The sequence below is a fragment of the Lasioglossum baleicum genome, chromosome 18, assembly GCF_051020765.1.
Source record: "Lasioglossum baleicum chromosome 18, iyLasBale1, whole genome shotgun sequence".
Taxonomy (NCBI): Eukaryota; Metazoa; Arthropoda; class Insecta; order Hymenoptera; family Halictidae; genus Lasioglossum; species Lasioglossum baleicum.
The window spans coordinates 9,440,313-9,464,734 of NC_134946.1; the positions used below are offsets into that span (position 1 = coordinate 9,440,313).

General features: G+C 36.5%; 3 protein-coding genes across 5 annotated transcripts in view; all 3 read right to left on the minus strand.

Annotated features, from left to right (window-relative positions):
- Window positions 1–8,970, minus strand: part of LOC143218171 (protein qui-1) — a 24,792-nt gene extending 15,822 nt beyond the window's left edge. For 2 of the 3 annotated variants that reach the window (XM_076443208.1, XM_076443209.1), the window contains exon 1: window positions 16–4,246. The gene's annotated coding sequence lies outside the window, so the exon portion shown is untranslated. Of the gene's footprint in view, window positions 1–15; window positions 4,247–8,815 lie in introns of those variants that run through there. The other variant, XM_076443206.1, reaches the window with a different exon arrangement.
- A 3,498-nt stretch (window positions 8,971–12,468) lies between these two features.
- Window positions 12,469–17,822, minus strand: Sec24ab (Protein transport protein Sec24AB). The gene is made up of 15 exons (XM_076442492.1): window positions 17,684–17,822; window positions 16,737–17,350; window positions 16,310–16,456; window positions 16,106–16,221; window positions 15,673–15,683; window positions 15,480–15,589; window positions 15,116–15,347; window positions 14,881–15,038; window positions 14,513–14,738; window positions 13,960–14,289; window positions 13,783–13,893; window positions 13,488–13,660; window positions 13,074–13,409; window positions 12,705–12,808; window positions 12,469–12,580 (listed from the first exon to the last, which is right to left on the minus strand). The coding sequence occupies exons 1-15, from the start codon at window positions 17,820–17,822 to the stop codon at window positions 12,469–12,471; spliced, it is 2,919 nt and encodes a 972-aa protein (XP_076298607.1).
- A 1,857-nt stretch (window positions 17,823–19,679) lies between these two features.
- Vimar (visceral mesodermal armadillo-repeats) lies at window positions 19,680–24,191 on the minus strand. The gene is made up of 10 exons (XM_076443214.1): window positions 24,049–24,191; window positions 23,705–23,833; window positions 23,339–23,572; window positions 22,976–23,142; window positions 22,456–22,687; window positions 22,249–22,395; window positions 21,766–22,161; window positions 21,557–21,689; window positions 21,212–21,477; window positions 19,680–20,970 (listed from the first exon to the last, which is right to left on the minus strand). Exons 1-10 carry the CDS (start codon window positions 24,053–24,055, stop codon window positions 20,849–20,851), a joined length of 1,833 nt encoding a protein of 610 aa, XP_076299329.1. The 5' UTR covers window positions 24,056–24,191; the 3' UTR covers window positions 19,680–20,848.
- Window positions 24,192–24,422: the final 231 nt, after the last annotated feature.

Genomic DNA, 24,422 nt, shown 5'->3' on the forward strand with positions numbered 1-24,422 from the left:
GGAATCGTCGCTTACGATCGATTCGAGGATCCCCTTCTTTTTTTCCACCACGTGCTTCATCTTGCCTCGGTCCAGTTCTTCTAGGTGAACCCGCCGTTTCCGTTTTATCCACTTTCGTTTTAATGGATCCCGGCTCCGTGAAAATTTCCCGAGGATCCGGTTAAAATGGATGTCGCCTAACGACGCTTTCACGTCGCTGACACTGACAACGAGTGCACTGTACTTCTCTCCTGTCCTCCACTCTCCTTGCAATTCCACACTACTGCCACGGAGCTACATAGTCCGGTTTCGATGAACGCTCGTCGGTCTGTTTACAGACACTTATCCGGGGGTCTCGATAATTGCTGAGCGCCGCGTTCCTCGAGGACGTATCCGCTCCATTTGCTTCAACGTTATACTCTCTCCGCCTTTTTGCCTTCTCTACGTTGGCATTGTTCCTGGATTACGAAAGGAAAGATGTTCTTTCCCGGTTGTTTGCGGCCGCTTTGTATTTTCCGTTGCGGTTTAATCCTCTGGAAAATTGATTTTGAGAAGAGCAAGCTGCTATGTATGTACCGCGGATTCTTGAGGTTTGATGGTGGTCTCTGTGTGGTTAGAGTGGGTGGGAAATTTTTGGAAAAATTTTCAGAAACACCTCCAAGTATGTAGTTCAAGGCTGCATACTTTAAACACGTTCGAAGGAAATTAAACGAATGCAGAAATGAACATTCGGAATGCAGTCTCCTTCGACTGTGGAACGTTCCACGACTTCTTCTGTGTTATGACGTAATTTACACATATTTAGAATGCGTCATAAAATTGTATGAGAATTCAGTAAAATACGTTCAAGCGTGTGGTTGAAGGGTACATACTTGAATTTTACGTCGGTTTTGTATGCTTAGTTCAATATCTTTGTTCATTGTTAATTTATTGGTATTTATCTTCAATTCTGTGAAAGAAAAATCGAGATATCTCATTGGAGAATCTCGCGGACCAGCAACGAGAGCAGAGTCTAAATAAAGATGGCGAATCGATCTCATTCACTAGTTAATTGAATGTCAGCCGATGTTACTGGGACATCAACTGATTCCGCTAACAAGTTCAATCGACAGCGGGGAATACATTCTCGATTTCAATAATTGGAATAATTGGATTGCTTGCGCAACGATAGCTGAGAGGAAACAATGATTGAACGGCCGGCGAGTAACCGTTGTAAAAACGGCTTCAATAGCCGCCATTTTTCATTTGGGATTCCCGAGGACGAGCACTTTTCAAATATTTCCATCGAATGAGCCGATCAATCTGACAAATGTTATCCACTTTCCACACATGATAGTAAATATGCAACTTCATTAAACCACATAGTGAAAAGTGTTTTACTAAATTACAGAACTTTGCACCGTGAACATGTGAAAAAATTACGACAAGCTTCATCTGCGTTTACATCCAATTCAATGCTGTATCTAACAATAAGATGCACGAAATTGATTAACATTAGAACTACCAGACCAGTCAAAATGACTGGTTTTACAATATCATTTTAAAATTCCTACTTCATTTTACATTTTTTCCCGCAATGATATAATGACTTTTACAGTGATAACTAGACTGCGGATCTTTATGCAAAATAAAAACGGTCTTCCTGAATTGCAACAAGCTGGGATGAAAAAAATATTGAATTTCCTGCTGAATACGTTTAATAAGTTGAAAATGATATAGTGGAATGTTTAAATTCTTCGAATATTTTTACTGTCATAAATTGGACCTACCCATTTTTATCATAAATGCATAAAATCCGCAGTCGAGTGATAACTAAAGGAGTAATATAATGAATTTTCTTTTGGTTAATTTATTCAGAATCAAAACAATATTGCATCATGGCTACTTATACCAATATGTACTAGTCATTTTGACTGTTACTTCTCTAAGTAGAAAAGTATTCAATAATTTGTTTACCGAACCCGAAATCGTTTATTAGATATTTAGATAGATTTATTGATGTTTTGCGCAACGTCTTATTTTGGCGCCACAACGTAAACATAAACATAGCTGCGATGTAACGTAACATAGTCATCGATGTTGTTTCACGCGATTATTTTGTATACCATAGCTGTTGGAATAGGACCTAATTCTTTTTTATATAACAATATTTTAGTAGCCCTAAAAATGGCAAAACGATAGAAAATGAATTGCTGCAAAAAGTGAACAATATACCAATAGAATGCTCTGATATCGAGGATGGGGAATTGTATGAACATGAAGAAAGCGAATCAGAAGAAAATGAAATTGAACTTTACAGTGTGTGTGTGTGTGTGTGTGTGTGTGTGATGCTAGTAATAAATAGGGTCAATGTTAAGTTTAGGGGAGGCTAAGTAGTAATAATATAACGAGATTTAAAGACAAAGAAAATGTTCAGGAGTCCACGGAAAGTGAATTAAAAAATATTTTGAATTTATGTGAAAGAAGACGTGTTTGTGTGCCTTCAAGTTCTGAAGACACACTGAAAAATGAAAGGAAGGCCTAAAGCTGGAAGATTACCACTACATAATATTTTCGAAGACATATTCGGCCCCATATTCCTTTTGTAAGATAGTAATATAAATCAATAAATATAAAAATATTCTATTACTACATATTTTTCAAAGACCAGTCATTCTGACTGGTTTTGGTAGAACTAGCTTCGTCTTAACCTCGGTAGTTCTAGTGTTAAATAAGAAGTTTCGTTAATGTAATAAAATTGTTACGAAGAGTCCGATTACATTTTAGCACAGCAGTCGCGCAGGCACGGTCTCGAAACCAGAAACTGAAAGAAAAGGGGACGTTTTCCATTGATCCGGGGCTAAAACACCACGCCCAAGAATCTTCATGCAAATGCGCCCGAAAAGTTGTAACATCCCGTGCAGATAAAAGACCGGGGCGGATGGCAGAACGCTTCCCGGACGCGATATTTGAAAAGGAAATTTTTCTTCGTCAGAAAATTCCGCCGATAACCGGGTTACAGTGTGTACACTCTTACAGCGACGCCGCGCCGTTTCAATAGGCAAAGTTGCCGCGATGAAGAAAGTTTCATCGATACGCGAGCAACTCCTGCGAACGGACGATTCCGCGACGATAAGGGACTCGACCGTGACAATTAACTGTCGCTGTAATGACCATTGTACTTCCAGTGGTCGGTATTGTCCGAAGAAAATGTTATTTCATCGAGAACAGCGAATAAATCGATGTACACTTATTATTAATCACGGAGAACCTTGATTAGTTATTTATGCGGAATTGACAATGAATCAACAATTCAGTGTATGTGAAAATGTCGATTTTATATCGTAGAGACAGTATCCCCTGATCTTTCGTTTAGAAATTGTTATATAACTTTTCTTGTTTACAATGATTTTCATGTGAAACGCTAATCAGCATATTCGCCGAACTTTTCCCATTAAAATGATACCCAACACGATCCAGTTTGGATCGTATTTACTCGTTTAATCCACGATTTAGTAGAACCTCTACTATCCGAACTACCCAGTGGAACTTTCATGCACTCTGACTGTGTGCGTCGTTTTGTTTTTCACTTGTTCGGAAAGTTTTTAGTCTCGTAAAGCTTTTACCATTTATTCGAATCTAACTTTTCACCATGTAATTAACTTTTGCTTTATCTGTTTGTAATTTCTTTTTCCAATCTCGGTAGACGATTCTTTTGAGGGTTCGCATAGTTTCAGATGAATTTGCTAGCCTCTTTGTGAACGAATCTCCGGGCCGCTATAGAAATTTCGATATAGCAATTAAGCGTAATTGTACGACCCGTGACACAATTATAATATCACAATTAAGCATGATTTAGATGACCGGAACTCATTAAGCGACCCTCCCCATCTGAAACTTTTCTCAGCGCGACTGATGGCTGTTTGACGCGGGGGAGACAGTTTCAAATTAATTTCGAAACGTCATGTTAGACTGCAAATTATCAACAATTACGCCGACTCGTATTTTACGAACTAGTTACGGGAAGATCAAATTAGATAAAATTAAATTCTTGCATTCAAATATGGAAATAGAGTAATGTCTCGAGATATGCGAAATAGATGTGTACACGATATGTGTCAATTTAATAACTTTTTTGTTTTCAATTTTTTTTAGTCAAACTTTTACCAACACATTCGTGACATTTTTCTGATTAAAATGAGTCCAAACACGATACACTTTGGACCACATTTACTCGTTTGATCCACGATTCTCATATGCCACCGATTAGTTCGCATAATCGAGGTTCCATTGCATCGTGGATTAAACGAGTAAATACGATCCAAATGGTATCGTGTTTGAACTCATTATAATCAGAAAAATGTCACGAATACGTTGGTCAATGTTTCATAAATAAACCATCAGAAACAAATAAACGACTTTTTAAAAAAATGCATAGAAATTATTCTTTGGAGGTTGAAAACCAGAGAACCGTGTTAATCGATTCGGTAAAAGCGGTGACTAACTCATTACGTGGGTGGAAAGTGTGGAAGAAGAAACTTGTCGAGTCACTGCCAAGTCTCAGCCCCTGGTGAACCCCTGAACTTTTGACCCGGCCACCCTGGGCGAGAAACATACATACTGTGCATTCATATAGTGTGCATACACAGTGTACCTACGTATATCCTGTACGTAAGCGACACGTAACGCTGAAACCTCGGAATCGACTGATCTTGAGAGTGCAACCATGCCGTACCAATTAGTATCCTGAAATGAATAAACGACCGCCCCCCCCCCCCCTCAGACCGTCAGACGAACACGCCTAATCGACCAATTCGTAGATCGAACAATGCTTGAACAACGGGAAACGATTGGATCGCTGATAACTACCCACTTTCCATCGGGAACCCATTTTCCTCGTAATGGCTATTCTTTTCACCATTTTTTCCCGCTAACGATCACGCACTCAATCTCCTGGTTTTTTAGGGATGCTCTGCTGTGGGACTCCCAACAATTCATTTATTCAACAATTTTTACAAGCTTTGTCAACTATTTATTATTTAGCAATTTTTCAATTTACTTTTTATTTAACAATTTTTGTCCTTTACTTCTTACGTATCAACTATTTAATTATTTGTCATTTAGTAATATTCATAATTTGTTTCTTTTTTGGGATTCATTCGGTTTTTCATTTACATGACCATCGGACTAATTAATTAATGGGCGTTCCAGTTTTGTTTTAACTTCGGCGTCTCACGCGCACGTGTGCTTTTTAAATAGATCCCGTTCTACGTTTAGTATACTTCCTCGATATCCACCTCCATAGTTGTCCACTTATCTGTTCAATGTTGATCTGCAGAATATCGCAGCTATTTTTAACCCCGTCCCGGCTGTTATTGTTATCAGCGTTATTTATTTTTAGGTTTTCCTAGATCCTGTCGATCGTTATAAATATTTCTACAGAGAACTAGTACTAGCTAAACCATGTTCTATGCGATGGGTGTATTAAAAGTTGTCGAAAATTTTTTAGCGATTTTGTTCGTCGGATTTGGCTAGTTTCGCGTAAAAGCTTTACGCAAGACGTAATGCTAACACTGGAAAAGACGCCGCTTGTCTTTCGAACGTAAACAATGATCGAGCTCTCGAATGTTTATTTGTTTGTCTAATGGCAAATAAACCTGCTTGTGTACTTAGAAACCGTATGCTCCGCAAATAAATGTACAGATTTTATGGACTCACATGTTGGAGCACTTAACTGCTGATCTTCATGCCAACTTTGTGTTTTCATTAATAAATTTCGAACGGCAAGAATTGTGCGAAAATCTATTCCGTCTCTACTAAACGGAACAAATTAGAAAATATAAAAACACCCGCAATAATTAACAAGGGTCATTATAAAAATCCATATACATGTTAACGAAGGTTTCGTAAATTGTTTAAATAAAAAGTGTGCGTAGGATATTCTTTTAATTTGCAGATACTAGAAAATGAACTGCACGGATCGTTTCAAGTATGTCATTCTGCACGGAGTACATAGTATGCAAAAGAAACTAAGAACTCGTACGGGACAAAAGAAACGAATCAAGCAAAGGGAAACAATGGCCATCATTAAAACACGTGGCACTAGATCAAGCGACCTGTAAAGTAGTACTGCGACGTTAGACAGAGGATAACGTGATCAAATGCGAAAGAGAAAAGAAGACATTTCCTTATTTTGCCGTTTCTGTTCCTCGGAAAAATTGAATTTTCCATCGTGGAAAGTGTGAATTCTGTTTCACTTTATTTTGATTTGCTCTTCCACTGCTTCGAGATCCAAATGAATACATGAATAAATCATCTAATATATGTGAATATACAACATTAACAAAACTGTTAGAGACATGAATAAACATTGGGCAAATAAGCACATTAAACAAGTGTTGAATAACAAATAAATAAATCGTTGTATATTTCTTATACAATTTCCTATACAAAACTTCATTCATGTACTCGCTGATCCAATGTTCATTCACGTTTCTAACCAATAACTATTATACGACCGTATCGAATTATTTGCAATTTTCGAAGTGATGGCAGCCCTGAATTTAAACGGTAGAGATAAGAGGAAAGAGTTGCATAGCGTGTTATGAAGCCCACCGTAAAAATACTCGGTGAACGCAGCCCAGTGAAACCTGAAACTCTACGTATCTAGTAACGCCGTAAACAAATCGCATGGAAACGTACGCAGAGAGATAGCAGCGGAAGCCAAATTAAAAGGTGTAACACGAGGAAAAAATGTTAAAGTACACCTCCGGGAAATATTTAACGCGCCAAGAGCGGCAGTTCGCATTTTTTTCAAAATAGTGACGGGGTAGCTAATTGCTAACCAATTTTAGTACGACCTACTTCGCGATAAACTACTTTCATGATATTGCATAATTAAGCACAATGTTACTTTAAAAAGAAACCTGTAAATTGTACTTTCTACTTTATTGCACTGAACTGTTTAATCATTCCTTAGTACATTTTCTCTCTTTTTACATTAGAATTTTAATCAGTTCATAATAATATATATGTATATATATATTTTTGTAATTCATTATTTTATAGACTAAATAATTGTATATGTATTATATACTTCCGAAATTAATTATTTTATAGAGTAAATAATTGTATGTGTGTTACATACTTCTGAAATTAATTATTTCATAGACTAGAAAAAGACGTTAATTATCGTAGAACGTTTCCTATGAATTTTAGAAATTGCAAAATATTTTTGTTGGATGTTTGCAATAAAGAAATACTAACAGTGGGAACAGCAATGAAACCGGTTTTTGCATTCTGAATATTGCTCTTTCCACGTGCCAAAAGGGGTAATACGGAAACGCGAACATAATGCTAGAGGATTGACTATGGAAATATCGGAAACGTTCCGCGGCAAAAAGTGTCATTTCATCGGAGATTTGCTCACGGATCGGGAAATTCTATCACAGTCACAAGTGAACCCTATATGTAGGGATCCCATGTAAATAATATCGGCGGGTTTGCGTTTTATGTCAATTGCTCTCTAGTGGAACATGTCGGAAACTTAACACCTATGGCAACCCCTTCCCAACATTTCTTCGTTTGCGTGTGGTTGCTCATGCTAACATCACGCAACTAGTTTCTGCACGTTAATATCATGCTAATTTATGCAAATAGCAACCATTCTCCCTGGTACTCATGAAAGTATATTCTTCGGTAAACTTACATTGTTGTTTACAGTATAAAAAAGTATCATATAAGGATTTTCATAAATATTAGAATTTGTTTTCTGTAAGCAAACATGTAGAGAATAACGAACAGAAATGTAAATACATGATCTTGTTAAATAAAACACCTTACGTATCGACTAAAAATATTTGCATCAAAAGTATTGCATATATTTGTTCAAACGTGTAAGAAACGAACATGTAAATATTATTTAATGAAGCAGTAGATGTAACATAGGCGATTTTTTTAAGAAAAGACTACAAAAATATTTAGTAAATATTGTTTAAGGAATGTTTATCGCGAGTCTACCTCGTTATCGCCGTTTCGAAAAAATGGCAAATTCGAAAATCGTCTTAGACGAGTCGGCTCTTCTAATTTCAAATATTATTCGTGCGAGTTTAACTAGTCAATTGATCCCGCGCAAACAAGCGTGGAAACAAAGGGCCTCGATTGAGACGGTAGTCGCATTTAAAATTTAAATAGAGATAAGGCGAACAAGCGGGCGAGAAGACACACAAAAGAAAAGAAGAAGAGGATGGAAAAGAAACAGTGGACGACAACACAAAGAGAGAGAGAAAGAGAGAAAGAGAGAGAGAGAGAGAGAGAGAGAGAGAGAGAGAGAGAGAGAGAGAGAGAGAGAGAGAGCGAGAGAGAGAGAGCGAGAGCGAGAGCGATAGCGAGAGAGAGAGAGAGCGAGAGCGAGAGGGAAAGAGAGAAAGAGCACTCCCTGGAGAGGGAGGGAAGCGCCACCTGTCCATCGATAAGCGATAATAATTAGTTCTTTTTTTAATTTATTGGGGCTCGTGAAACAATCGGCCGCGTCGGTAATATTTCCAATTATCTTCTTCCTATCGATCGGTAAGGACGAGTCAAAATGGCGAGGGCTCTCGGGGGGGTAGGGGGATATATGTTTATCGAGCTAAGGGACTATGAAAAAAAACTCACATACACATACGCACCGACGTATCTACACACGCACGCAGGCGATCCTGAATTTCTCGAAATAACCGGGACACCGGTATAACGAAACCGGAGGATATTGAAATTGTTATTTACCGGCGAGTTTTAGGTTACGCCGGTATAAAGGAGAAAGCGATTAATAAAAAATGCACAGTATCGAGGATTGAAAGGATGAAAAGGCGCTCACCGGTCTGTTGTCTCGGCTGCGATGAAAAACACCAACCCTCACCACAGGCGCCGCACCACTACTGACCACTACTGACGCCAACGGCCGAGCGTGGCTCAACGACTCAAGCGAGGCGATGGGTCGCGCGCTTGCGCCGTAAGACGATTCACCTAGGAACAGGAGCATAGACGCGGTTCGCCATCTTGCTGGGGGTTGATGAAAACTTTATGGGGTTGATGCCTTTATCTCTTTTATCGGCAGAGGGCACGATTTACAAATTTCTGTAATATACAGGGTGTTCCGAAAAATTGAGAACCTCCTTATTCCTGATATAATTTACAACCATTTTTTCCCTTCATTAATAAATAGTTTTTGCTGATAGTTCGTTAACAAAATCGTAACATACATCTTTGCTGAAGAAAAAAGTTTCTTCAAATCACCTCAATTTTCTTAACAAATAAATCGATTCAAGTTGTTTTCTATAATTACCCATTCAATTCTATAGATGTTATTTAATTGAATCACTTCTACTCTATCACATATATAAATAAATATATAATCCACTATTTACTTTTAAACGTTCGATTCAAATGTTTTCGGTTACACTACCCTGCGCCATTTTGGAAAACAGATTGGGCGGAAAAACAGTTTGAATTAAAATCATTGTCAAAAGTATTGCCTCGGTTTATTGGAAGAATAAGATATGGTGGATCGTTTACTAGCGTAAGTATGCTTAAGCAAATTGCTCAATAAGTCGCTATGAAGTTCTTTACAGCCTATATAGGAAAATTTCAAAAATAAATCTGTTACGTCAGAAAGAAGAAAATTGGAAAAGACATTGTTGCGGCATTAAGTGTTTTATTTCTGCACCGTTTATAGTGCACTTCAAAGTGGTGAACGATTTACATCACCCATTTCTATCCCTGTTCTCCTTTCGTGATGACTTTCATTCACATCTACGAAAAACTGTCATCTGCTTCGAGTGCCTCTTCCTTTTGGCAGCATTGGTGGTACGAGACATGGAGTTTTATAAATCCTCGATTTTTATGTGCACAGACTTATCTCGAATTAACGAGGTGTAATATATTAATTTATATGCATTACATATGCATATAACAACGTATATAGATTATAGAGTTTTGTCTTTGAAGACACTATGTATTTTGTGGTCGTGGTTGTGGATGTTTATTTATATGGTTTATTGTGTTCTGTATGCGCACGTGAAAACATAATAAACGGTCTGAAACCCCTGGGAAAATGATGCAACATGAATAACAAATTTGCAGATGAAAAACCTAAAGATCCCTTAATTCTGAATCTATTTATATAATATTCTTCACAGATAACCTTTAAATTGGTTGCTCTGTTTATTTCTGTGGAATCTTATAGGCAAAATATATTTTTTCTTGACGCTAGACATTGTTGCACTGTATCTTGCATGCCCTAAAAAATTTTGCATATAAGTTAATTGAAATACGCATATTCAGTTTGAAATAATGCGTGAAAGTTCAAAGAAGTGTACATTCAAAGTATATTTGCATGCCTCATGATGTTGTTTCGTATCCAATTTCTTTTTCGATTTGTTGTTGTGTGCTTTGTATATGTTCATGTAAAATTCTTATGTATGTTTGTACATTTCTACACAAATCGTATTCATAAAAAAAATTATTCTTTGTAAATATCTTGGTTGTTTTGTTAATTCGAGACCAGTCTATACATATACATATATACATCAACAATGTACACACATGTATACATACGTACGTACGTACCTACATACATGCATACATACATACACAGCGTGTTTTACAAAAAAAAATGATAAGCAAGTATAACTGTTCGGCATATCAATAGTTTTCTTAAGAAGGAAAAAAACTTACTGATGCTTTGTGAACAATCAGCGAAGTTCTATTTAAAATTAATGCATAATCGTCGAATTGAAACGTTAGAATTCAAATGAAATTGAGAACGATCCTCCATTAACATCTGTGAATTTCATTCTATATTCTAAAAGGCACCCTGTATATTAATGTAAGATACTAATTATACTAAATGTTAGTGACAGGTGACAATACAGGGATTATTCCATCAGTAAGTAATTTCTTTGTACGGGTATTTAGAAAATAATTATACTTTCATACCATACTTAGTGGGGATGGGGGGGGACATTCTGCATATGACACAGAATATTTAATGACAGGGACGTCTATTTCAAGAATGTCAAATTTTTGCGAGGAAATAAGATGATGTTTGACATTTCTTCATTTTTCAGTCAATTAACGCTAACATTTTTATCTTATCACTGTGCCTCGATTTGTATCGATTTGCTGATATTAACTGTTCGTGTGAATGAATGAAAATCGTTTCATCAAGACTCATCTTATTTTGGGTGTTGGAATTTCTTGTTTTCTGGTTACATCATATCTGATGAAATACTCTGTATGTATATATATATATATATATATTGCTTCATATTATCAGGCCGATACGTCAAAGTTTTCAAATTTATTGTAAAATCGTTTTTGTCCCAGACACAGGCAAAAATAGAATTAATTATTTACAAAAGTATTTTCTCGAAAGTCGAAAGAAAACCAAATTTGGTTACCCAGTTGTGTATCTCGGAAAAAGATTATAATACACTTAAAAAGTATAAATAAAATAATTAATTTTTAAAAAAAGAAGAAAGACGGTACCTTTTAAAATAGTTTCATAAAATGCTTCTCTCGGAGCGAGAAACACTATTACCACGAGAAACTTCCACCATGCAGTAGAAAAAATCGATTGCAAAACTAAATCTGTAGAGATGTAGAAAAGCATTTACAGAAAAAAAGAGACCGAAATGTCTAGAAAAAGTACTGCAACTAATCAAGGTAACAATAATCGTTATAATAATCATTGTGACGGTAAAATAATAATAATTACAATTGAATTATATTTAAATGCTTGAACACCTTTCTTAAAACAATAATAACATTCATTCCTACATACGTATACGTACATAAATGTATACATGTATATATCCATCAGTATACATACATGTATATGTACATATACATATAAATGTGTGTATACTTTTTTATACAGAGCATCCCCCATCTCAATCTTTCTACGCAATTATCGTCTGAATAATTTATTATCGGAGAAGAATCCTTCAAATAGAACTTATGCTTGTAAATTGCTCGTAGACGCGAAAGGATAACTTAAGTAATAGTAAACGACCTTGAATGACCTTGGAAGATCCACGTGCCGCAGGTCAATGACTTCATCTCGGAATGGACTACACGTCTAACTAAACAAGAATACGTAAAAAAAATAAAGGTCACCTCGAAATGATACTAGCCATCCAATGATGCCTCCCATTAAGTTCCATTCGAGAGGTTTCATCGAATAACGTGTAATTCGGCAGATAGTCGCGTGGAAAGATCAAAATGGGAACCTCAGTACCTGTATGTATATGTATGTGTATACACACACACGTATATACATATATATATGAGCTTTATATTCCTAAGTGTTCCATTCTAATCAACCGATTAAACAATCATTTCATGAAGTTCAGATTCTTTGACACAGTTCACGATCGCTAAACACTTTCACTGTAATCAACAATGGCTTTTACATGTTAGTGTTTCCATATCTTTGTTTCTCAATTCAATATCCGAGCTCATTTATCATTATTTCACTTGAGTCTTGAGATGTTGCACAAACTCGTGATAACTTAAGGCGGACTCGAAGCGGTCCTCGACTAATCGTTCAATAAAGAGCGTTCGGAAGTGGCTATCGTCTCTGAAAATACAAGATCATGTTACCGACCACCAGTCATAAAATAACGAAATCCCAAAAAATTTCTTTTTGGGAGCACATTTTTGACCACCTTTATCTGGCTGTACTTTTCAACACGTGGACTTACCGGATAATTTGTACAGAAACAGTGTAAGGTTTCTCCTCTTGCAAGCTAAATACAAAATTACGCAGCATCTCGCTTTCCGGTGTGTCAATCTCTGGTAACTCATACTGAAAACAAATATATTTTCGTGAAAATGTGTCCAAAGATCGGTTCTCTTGTTCTAAGTCGAGACAGGAAGTTCCAACTTGTAGCTCGCGAGTCATACGCGGCACATTCTCTGCTTAGGTTCTTCCCCCACTCTTAGACTTCATCGTTGCCGCAGAACTTCGTCCCTGTTCCCGTGGTGGGGACCTTGCGATCCTCGGAGGGGAACAAGTTGAAACTCCCTATTCCGAGACATAGTGATTCATTTTCAGTTTGTTCATCACTTACAAGTTCTTCCGGTATCGAAGCAAAAGCAGTGACCCCGAGTACATTGCAGCAGAACGTAGGATGAATATTCTTGCCGATCAGTATGAATATCCGGTCACCGGCGTCCATGAGGAACGCGCCTCTTGAGTATATCTTTTCAGCAGAGAGATGCAGCCTGGCTGGTTGCGGGCAACGTTTACCATCAACGTCTTTCGCGTTTCGATCCTCGAGAGCGTGCACCGCGTACAGATCCGGATAGATCATCTGGATCAGTTGGAACAATGGTAGAGTTTTCAACTGGCACATTGCGAACACACGGTCGTCAAGTCGCGTACTCATTCCCGACCTGAAGGCAATCTACAAAACAGAAAACCAGACATCATAATTGTTGAATCGGTAACATCTCAACATTATCGCGTGTTAAGGAACACTTACACATTTGAGCAGAGAAATAATATAAAGAGGCAGTAGTTTCAAGCTTCCTGGAACCATTAGACCGCCAGTCATCGCTGACTGAGACAATTTGTATGCTGACACCACATCTATGCCCACGTTTATCAAAGCATCCCTCGCGTCGGATAAGGAGGACTGCTGAGACCTGTCCACAGCTGCGAAAATATTCATAACAATCCCAGTTAACTTTTAACTCTCGAAAGTGTACCAAATGAATTATAAATGTGAGTCGAGAGAGACTAATGGATTACTTTTCGCTCTGGAGAAACGATCTTACCCATTTTCGAAAGTAGGCCTACTATGCATTGTTGATCAGCGGAATGGAGAATGTCTGATAAACTATTAGCGACTGGTAAACTCAGCGTGTGTACCCTGATTTTTCTCTCGCCTGGAACAAATTCGAATCATTATTCATACCGTGGTCAAAGTCATAAATTCGAGAATTTGTAAATACCTTTACTCGACGTGTAAAGTAAAGCTGCCTGGAAACACACGTTCTGGAGGTCCGAGAGGTTCTCCTCGATGGAGATCTGCATTCCAAAACCGGCGTCCGGATTGACATTAGGCAAACTGAGGAGATCCGTGGATCTCACGAAGAGGTTCCCGTGGAAAGTGTGAATACTCAAGCCCCGCGTGCATCGTATTCTCATCACCGCCTCGAAACCGATCTTTCTAGTGAGATAACGTCTGAGTATTCTGTCGAGGGTTTCTCCGTTCTGCGGTTTCGATCCTCGGAACAACGGGAGGTGGTATATGCAACCACCGGAGAATTTACACATACCAGCTGGAACAGAAAAAAAATACCGGGAAGAATAAGAAAATTGTTGTGCAACTAGATCTCTCTTGATATAAAAATAAAAATTATTCATATACGTATCCGACTGCGGATTTTTATGCATTTATGACAAAACTAAATAGAACAAATATATTTGTGTTTAATATCTAACACATAAAAATCCGGAGTTTAATTAAGAGTAACGTGTGAATAGAATGTTAAAATTGCATACAAAGTGTGGCTAAATCACAATATTGGCTATTTAATAGGAATAGATCGACTGCAATCTGCTGTCCACTGCAATCCAGTGCTAATCTCTTGTAGAAGTCCGTAGCTGGGTTCAAATGTGGTACGTCCTTGCTCGCTCTGCTATTAGGGTCCTCTCTGGCTTGTAACAGTCCGGGACCTATGTTTGGTAAACAGGTTTGGAAGACGGTCACGCGTCCACCGGTCGATGACTGAAACAGAAAAAGATATTTTCAAAAATATTTTTTTTCGATTGTGAAACATTTAGACTACACTCTCCTAAAAATTTATTTCAAAATTCGTGAAAAATCTACGAAGGTATTAAAAAATAATTTGTCAAGAAATAGAAATTACCATAAGTTTATACGCAGCTTGCAGTGCAGCGCCCAAAGCACTGTTAGTATCGTGCGTTCCTTGGAATTTGGTGGGTAACTGAGTCAACAAGTCCCTGACTAATTCCTCGCGTTCCTTTAAATTGACTATTAGATTATCTGGACACGGCAGGAAAACATCTACAAAAAAGATTTCTTGTTGTTAAATTGAAAATGAGAACACTATTAAATGCATTACGTATGTTTTGCCTTTTTACCATCTATATCAAGTATAATCATTTCCTGAGGCTGGGACACGTTGTCAGGTATGCTGAAGAAGTGAATCGCGGAGTCCACTGCCAAAAATCCGATCTGTGTTCTACTGTCTCCTGGCAGCCTTGACAATTCCTGCGATATCGCGTTGCACACTATATTCAAGTAACCACTTTCCACTGCCAACCTCGACACGTCCAAAACAAACAGATATACAGCTGGCTGAGGTGGGCGGAGCTACAACATATTTATTATTTTAATTATTCCGTGCCCTTGGCATCAACAATTATAGGTGAACCTACAAATATCTTATACATATATCTCTACAGAACAACTGCTTAGTTCACACAAATTGGAAATATGTCATACCATGTACTCGCTAGGTGCAATAAATTCGATTGTGCTCGTTTTCACTTCTGGTCGTCTCGATGGATCACCATATGTATTCGTTACAGGATCGAATTGAAACTCTTCTGGCACTGAAAACACGATTCATATACAATTGAATCGACTAAAGAAACATTGTAATTTACATATTAGCATTTCATGAATCTCTAGTTACATTCGTTTATTCTGAAACAGAGACAGCATTTCCATCTCTTCGAGTCGCTGAAGTATACAAACGGATTGATATAGGTTCTGCAAGCACGACATCGCACGATCGTGCTGCACTGTATTACTGGTAAATGCTGAATGGAAAAAGAATAATCCATTAATTCCAATCAGTGAATGTATAGAAATTTTACAAACGCAAAACGTGTACATACATTTAAATCTTTGAATGGATGGATTAAAACCCCCAGTGGCAACCTAGATTTCTGTAGCAACGCGTTGGATTCTGGAATCTTGGTGAGTGTACAGCGAAAGATACTAAAAAATAATACATAATAATGTAAATACTATGTTTACTCGATAATTTACTATCCGTATACTTGGGTTTTTATGGACTACTTTCTGAACATGATGCACACAATATCCTAGAGAAAGTTACTCACTCTGGACTACAGTTAATGCTCTCTAGATACTCCTGGTGAAGCTTGATTTTTGGTGGTTCTACTTTCTCCGAGGGCAACACATTTCTACATTGCAGAAGATCGATGCTCTCCATTCCCTAAAAAACAATCAACACAAATATTATTAAACAAACTCTTTAACCCTCATCCGAAAATCTAATCTAATATTTATCGAAATCTACATACCCATAGTTTATTATAACCAGCCTGTGTCACATTCATCATATTCATTTGGTTATTCAACTGATTCATCTGATCAGGATATTGTTGCTGGTAATGTTTAGCCATTGGATCAAGCTGCTTGTTCATTGGATTCTGTTGTTGAATCGGATACTAGAATAAAAGTTTCGAATGTTCAATCTGAACAGAGCCTAAGTAATTCATTTAACAATATATCAGATTAAATCATAAATTATATCTTTATCTGGAAATCAGCTGTAAAAATGCATTTACCAAGTATCTGATAAACGACAACAGTTTGTTTATGACTCATACAATGTATCTCTCATTAACACAAGAGTGTCCTCATCCATAATTTCTACACAACTTGCTCAGCATTTTCTTACAAAATTAAATCTGATACTGTGATTCTATTCTAAATAAAAATTCATACCGTTCTCTGTGCAGGATATTCAGCTGCCGCAGTTGGAGGAGGAGGAGGAAGCTTTGCTTGCATCTGAGGACCACTCCCAACTGGTCCGTAAGACATCGTATTTGGTACAGTGGCAGCGTGCTGCATAACGTGTGCATTCTTTGCATACATTCTTTGTCCTCCAAAGTTTTGTTGATAAGGTGGCTGCCCTCTGGGTGGTTGCATAGGATTCGGAAACTTGTTTTGCTCCTGCGAATACAACTGTGTTCCTTGCACCGTGTTATCCTGGCTGTCAACGTTGTAGGGTTTCGCTTCCGACGCCGGATTCGGCGATAAATTCTGATCGAATCCAGTTGTTGGTGGTTTCGGTGGTTCCATTGGTGGATTCACTAAGTCATTTCTTGGAGGCGGCGGATGCTGCGTCGCAGGCACTTGAAATTGATTCTGAACATTATACATTGGTGGTTGTTGCTGACTCTGTGGTAACCTTGCTGGCGGTGGCATTACAGGATTCATTGAGTTTTGTTGACCATTGATTAGAGGGGACATTGGTGGACGAGGTAACGGTGATCTGTATTGATTGTAGAGGTATGGAGTTGGAGATGGATCTCGTGATGATTGTGAAGACATAACACCTGGAAACAAAATGTCTGTTTTAACGCTTTGTTAGATTGAAATATCTCTCAGAGTCAATACTCTCCGTGCCTCGCAAGAAGTCCCTCAAGATGGTACAGGGGCAAAGGAATTCCTTTCGAATTCCTGCCAGGAGACTTTTTCTGGGGCACAGAGAGTACAGCATATTGATGTTGAGTCTAAAGGGTAGTATCGTAGTAGCTGCATGCTTTGTGAGTTTTAAAATGTTACAGGAAACGTATGTACAAGCATACTTTGACAGAAGAGTTCTAGATCGCATATGTTGGAAACTAATAAGATGTAGTTAGTCATGGATTATATACTTTAGAACCTACCTGTGAAATTGTAATTTGTAGACTGCATGCCATTATGGTGTGTCGCGCTTGCCTGGCCATTTACCATCTGTGGGGGACCACTTTTCATGCTACTGTCATTAGCATATGTACGATATTGGTAGTCTGTTGGCTGAGACATGTTGCTGATTTCCAAACGTCGCTAAGCATATTAGAAAAACAATATTAATTTACTATTTGAACGAGATATAATTAAACTGTTCTAATATTTCAAAAATAAAACTTTCTGGGGCAAGTGTGTTTTCTTAGTAACGTATATTTCAACGTTAACATATTTTTATTAAATTCTACAAAATAAGTAAAAATTATAGGTATATAACATATATAATATAGATATAACATAATTACATGCATAACTTGATTAATTATTTGCAATGAATAAATGGTAGAATGTTCGACATAATACCCCTGTGGACAATCCATAAATCAAAAATGTGCATACATAAATAGTACATTATTTACTATTCACGTATAATTAGGTAACACAGTAAACGTTAATCAGTGTCAAATAAAATTTTATCACAATTCGCACGGGAACAATTTGCGCGAATAAACTGTGAACATTGAAAGTGTTTGCAATATACAATAATGATATAAATAAACTTGAAAATAAACCGAAATAAATAGAAGAAATTAGGATGTCACGAGATAGAAATAAGGGATCGCGAAATAATGAAAAAAAAACAGTCGCCAGACGGTAAAGAAATTTAATCAACAATATAAATATGTTAATTCATTGTAACAGAGTGTTTCAAAATAAATTAACGCGAATGGCAAAGGTTCCACAAGTCTCGAGCGAAATTTCGCAAAAAAGTCGAGTACGATTAAACCGAGAAAAATAACAGCGCGAAAGTAAGCTTGATTACGAGCAACAACAAGACAATGCGAGCAGAAATGAGAAAAACAAAGTAACCGAACCATTAAATATAATCGAATAAAATAACGATGACATGAAGCAGGATCACGGAGATCCGTACAGCGAAACGATAATTGCTCGTTAGCCTGGAATTTGTCGGAGATGGAAATGAAAAAAAATCTGCAAATCGGACTCCGGAATTCACTGTAGAGAGGAGAGAGGAGAAACAAGAGGAGAATTTTCCAAAGATTAAGACGGGGAGAAACGAACGAAAGGTTAAAACGTCACGTCGATGTTAGGGTGCTCTGCGGGGCGAGTTTTGTCGTCAGGTTTTTGCCGTGAATAAACACATTTCTTACCTTCTCGACGAGGTTATCACGGCAAGAAGAAACACAAGTTTAGATCTCACTGCACCAAGTGACGTGCATTGCACTTTTTACGGTGTAATTCGCCGTTAATTGTCGGAGAGATGTACCTCGTCGAGGGGACACACAACATTACGTGGCAGCCCAGCCGATCGAGGCGCCATTTTCTCTTTCGCGGACTGGTCCCGAATCATGCGCTTCGAATCATTAAATGCCTAAATCGCCTCCACGTCAAATTAAACAATATTTGCATCGTTATCGCCCATGCTATTGTGGCACGTCCATCTGATAACGCAATCTAGAAAAACTCGAATAATATTTGGCTGGTCCATCAAACTATTCAAATCTACGATTTCAAGATATCTATAGTTTCACACTATTGTTTCGTACTCAATATTTAGAGTTTATTCTAAACCGAATTTAAATGATACTCAACGCAATGAATAACTATTGAAATATTCGATCATCCTTCGCAATCTTTTCATCAACGATTGATGATCAACGATTCGTATCTATAATTACTAATCGACTACTAATTTCATTAATCGATTAAATCAATTGCGATTTTTGAAAATTCTTTTTAATCTCAAGTAGTAACTAATTGAATAAAAAATTTCATCGATTAAAGAAATCCTTTCGATGATTTTTAGAAAATATGTTATCAATGTAAAACATATTACAATGTTTTACTGAAATTTACTAATTTTACAAATTGTCGAAAAGACGAAAGGGGAATCAACTTAAGAAGAACACGAGATACTCATCCGTCTCTTGTATTTTGTGTTCGTATAATTTGTAATTAAACTGCGGATCTTTATGCAAAATGAAAATTGTCCAAATCGATTGTAAGAAACATAAGCTAATTGAAATGATTCAAATAACATTCATGTAATTCTTCTAATGTCTTTACAGTTTTGTATTGGACTGATCCATTTTTGTCGTAAATCCATAAAATCCGCAGTCTGTATATAATTGTTACATCGAAAGTACATAAAATGAGAAAAATATTTTCTTAAATTTCTTAAACATCGAATACGCAAATCAAATTGTCATTGTTATTAAAAGTTACATTTTGTGCAGTTCGGTTCATAAAGCCATTTTTTTGGATCGATTTATCAATGACTAAATTAATCAGAACGATTGAAAGTAACTCCAAAGATACGTCTATCAAAATTCTACGAAACAATTCAACTCATAGAAACCAGTAAAGAAAATTTGTTCGTCCGCAGTTGTTGTGTATAGGTATATTATAATATTAATCTCATAGTTGGTCGCACGAATATTACAATTTGGTCGGTTCCCTAAAAGTATACACATATATTTTTTCTGTTTTTCTTTTTCTTTTTAAGAACTTACTTAGCTCACAAATGTTTAGTACCTTTTTTCCTTAATCAATTGACGAATTTCGTTTATGTTAAATCGTGGAAAATTCACCCATCTAGTACATATATAATTACATACATATATCCATGCGATGATTCGGCAACTAAATGCTTACGACGAGACAGCGGATGTTTATGCGAATGTATATTTTTATATAGAATATAGTCGCGAAAATAGGACTTGGATAAAAAAATTCGTTTTTATCTCTTGAGGATTCTCGTGACGTATATTTTATTTTGCATAAATACGATACGCAAGGTGCGTATTTGCTGCATACTTTCTGTACACATGCATAAACGTTCGCAGTCTGTTTTACAACGATGAAAACGGTCGAACAGAAACGAATGAAAACTGAATTCAATTGAGAAAATGCTTGAGTAACGTCGTCGTCACTCTGTTTGTGGTTGTTGCTCATGATTTTACAAAAATATTGCTTCTGATATGAGACTGTTATATGTTTGTCACATTGAAGTACGAAGACTCATTTTCAACCGGGAAGAAAGATTTAATACTTGTACCTCTTCAAAGTATAGTAATATTTACTCAATTAAGCTTCTCGCAAATTCTTTTCAATTTATTCCCAATCGTCGATTCTCCATCACTATCGAGCATACTTTGACACAACGATTTTAAATTACTTTGTCTAATATGTTCTCTTAACGTCTCTAAAATGTTAATCAAATTTTAATACCAAATTTCATCTTGACATTTCACATGTATAACAGTAGGTTTACGGGACCCATCAGAATGACGCGATCTAATATTTTTAATTTACGATTATTGAGATTGTAAAGATTATTCAAGAAATTTCAATATTTCTTTGGATATATATTATTTAAGAAATAGCTAAAAATTTGGATAGACACTGTGTGCTCCGTAAACCTAGTGTTAAAAATAATAAAATACCTGAGTTTACAAGTTTATCCAATAGGGACACAGCATTGTGCATAATCGGTTTCTCCAGACTGCTTGCGACTTCAAGAAATCTAGAAAGCTTTCCTGCTATATCAGACTCCAACAGAACCTCCTCGCATCGCGATAAACAAATCGTCGTCAGCACCATTAAACAAATTAGAGCTTCGTTTTGCATTAGAACGTGCTGCGAAGCTAACATCTTAACTAAATGCGGTAGCGCTCCGTGTTCTACCATCAGCATTGCAATTTCTTTATCCCTGAATTACAAATTTTATAAATCAATTATGGTAAAATTGTGTACTTCAACTATGCACGTTCTTACAAAAATCAAACAACCTGCTGTTATTAATTAGCCAAGCTATTAGCCTATTCGCTTCACTTTGGACACCGGGGTGCTCCTCCACTTCACACCATTCAATGGTTTTCTTTAATAAATCTGTTTTCTTCCCTAATTCTTCAGCAGCTTCACCTGTAATATGAAAAATTACATACTTCAAGTGGAGTCTGACTCGATAAAGATACAAAAATGTGGAAGAAAATCTTACATTGACCATCGATAATGATCCTCAACGTTCCCAACAACTTAAAGACCACCGGGTAAGATGGAATATGCAACATCGAGTACAAAACGTCTATCAAACCATCTTGCAATATCACAGGTTTATTATCTGCAGGAATAACAAGATTTCGCAGGGCACTGAGCAGAGCATGCTGAAATCGAATATCAGCTGTATCCGTGTTATTATCCTGTAGAAGTTTAAGAAGACTCCTGTGAACATCTTGCGCAACCATAAGCTTGCAATGGACGTCAGTGCGAGCAAAGTTGCCCATTGCCAACACTGCTGTGATCTGCAAATCTTTGTCTCCACTTTCGAGCCATCCGACCAATTTTTTATACACAACACCATTACTGTTATCATACAAAATGTTCATACTCTGATCTAATCCAAAAAAGAAGCATTTTAATTACGCTCTAATTACATACTGATACTGATAAACTAATTTCAGAAATTTTGCGATTAATGTACCTCCGGTTAGCACGAGCACGATTAGGCTACAAGCAATTTTCAGCACTGACCTAGCCTCTTCGTCTGTGCAGTACGGACTATGTTTTTCCAGAAGCTTTATTAGCAGTTCGCAGACACCTGCTTTCGTCAGCAACAGCTTGGAATTCTCTAAAAATGTAATTATTGTCAGCTGATTTAAAGCACTGTTAAATAATAAAGAATGCGTACCGCTTTCTGCTTGACCATGAAGGAGTTCCAAACACATCTCAGAAAGTTCTGACGACGTATCACTGGCCAAAATGTCTACCAAAATTTTCGTAAGTCTTTCGTCCAGGTACTCTATATTAGCATCGTTCAATATGTCTAATATTAATAGCGCGTGCGTTGCAGATTCTCCACCTTCGGTACCATCGATCTCCAAAACACTGCATATAATAGGTACAATTTCCTGTTGCAATGCCTAAGAAAGTTTTCCTACAGATTAACATATTAATTACCACGAATGCACTAGTATGTTATTTTAGCTAAAAACATTAAACGCATAATACAGAATGCATTAGTATGTGTTCATCAATTTTGCAATGGAATTTCAAATTCTCTTCTATCAAAGTAATAAATGTTTAATACATACTAACACATCAGTAGTGTATAACGTCATTTTCTTACAACAACATACTAGAATATCTGTGATAATTTAATCATTAAAACAAGTCATATTACAAACAGGGAAAATCTAAGAACTTGTTACCTCTGTGTTGACAGACGATCGGACAATAAGAAAGTTCAAAAGAAGACCTACTGCAACCTTACGAAGAAACGGTGCACCTTCTACATTATTCAATGTAACACTTTTCTCCAATACTGCCAGGATCGATTTCAACCCATTTTGATTTTCAATAAACTTTTTCCCGTTTTCTATAATAATTTTTTAAGATAGTTAAAATAAATAAGGAAATCTCACAGATCTGGGAATATCAAACTTACAAAAATGTATTGAAATTTGACTGATAAGAAGATGTGTCCAAGAATATTGTATTTATAATAATGATGACTTTAACAGCAGCTACATACATGAACAAAATTTGGGTCATTAGGGATTAAAGATCCCTACCATTCTCGTAACAAATATTCCCCAAAGCTCTGGAAGTCTGTGTCAACACGTCAACGCGATCATCTTTCAACAGATTAATCAGTGCGTTCACTATATCTGTGGTGGTGCATTTTTCTCTTCCTCTTTCGCTTTTAGCAATCTCCGCGATTGCCTTTGCAGTCTTCGCGATGATTTCTTTGGACTCGTGATGCAACAACGTTAAGAAAACATCGTCCACTGTGAACTCGGTAGACTCTGAAAAATTCATACAGTTAGAATTATGAAAATTATGGAATTAAATTAAACATTTATTGCTAATCTCTTGAAAGAAAATATTGTTTTCTGGGAGTATATGATGAATTATTTAACATAATCATGAATAAATACCTCCGATGGACGTTTTGCTAACATTGACAATAGAATCTAACACCTGAATAATATCCTCAATCTCTTTCTCCGATTTTACAACAAATCGTAATTCTTCCAATAATTTTGCAATATTGTGCTTCAATTCACCTGAAACGAAAGATTGTTTAAAACTTGATATTATGGCGATTCTTCTTATAAAAGTCTGCATTATTTTCCAAAGAATTTATTTTTTAAACAAATCTGCGTAAGAGGAAATGGATGATCTGTCATTAGATATTTTGACATCGAGTACTTCATGCTGACAATTAGATTAAATGGATCGTAATCTTTGCTCGAAAAATAATTAGAAACATTCCGCTTACCTTCCATCCTTCCTTTTCTGTCAGTTCCAAATGTTAAAGAAATTAATTTCTTTCAAAATCAATTGTAACAAAATTTATCTATGAACGATCTGCCATAGACTGTAAATCACTAGATGAGAAAGTCAATATTATATACAATGGTGAGCCAATAGTGCTCAATATTGCTGAAAAAAAATTAATTAGTACAAATAATTACAATATCCTTTTAAATGCATAATAAATGTTTTAATTTTATACACACAGTGTGCACAGAAACTTGTGTAACATGAAGATAATTGTTCGAAATCGTGAAAATTTTGCATTGCTGTGAATAAATGTTATTCCAACACTGTATTCGAGTCTAACAATGAATATTTTTCCAAATAAATCGATTT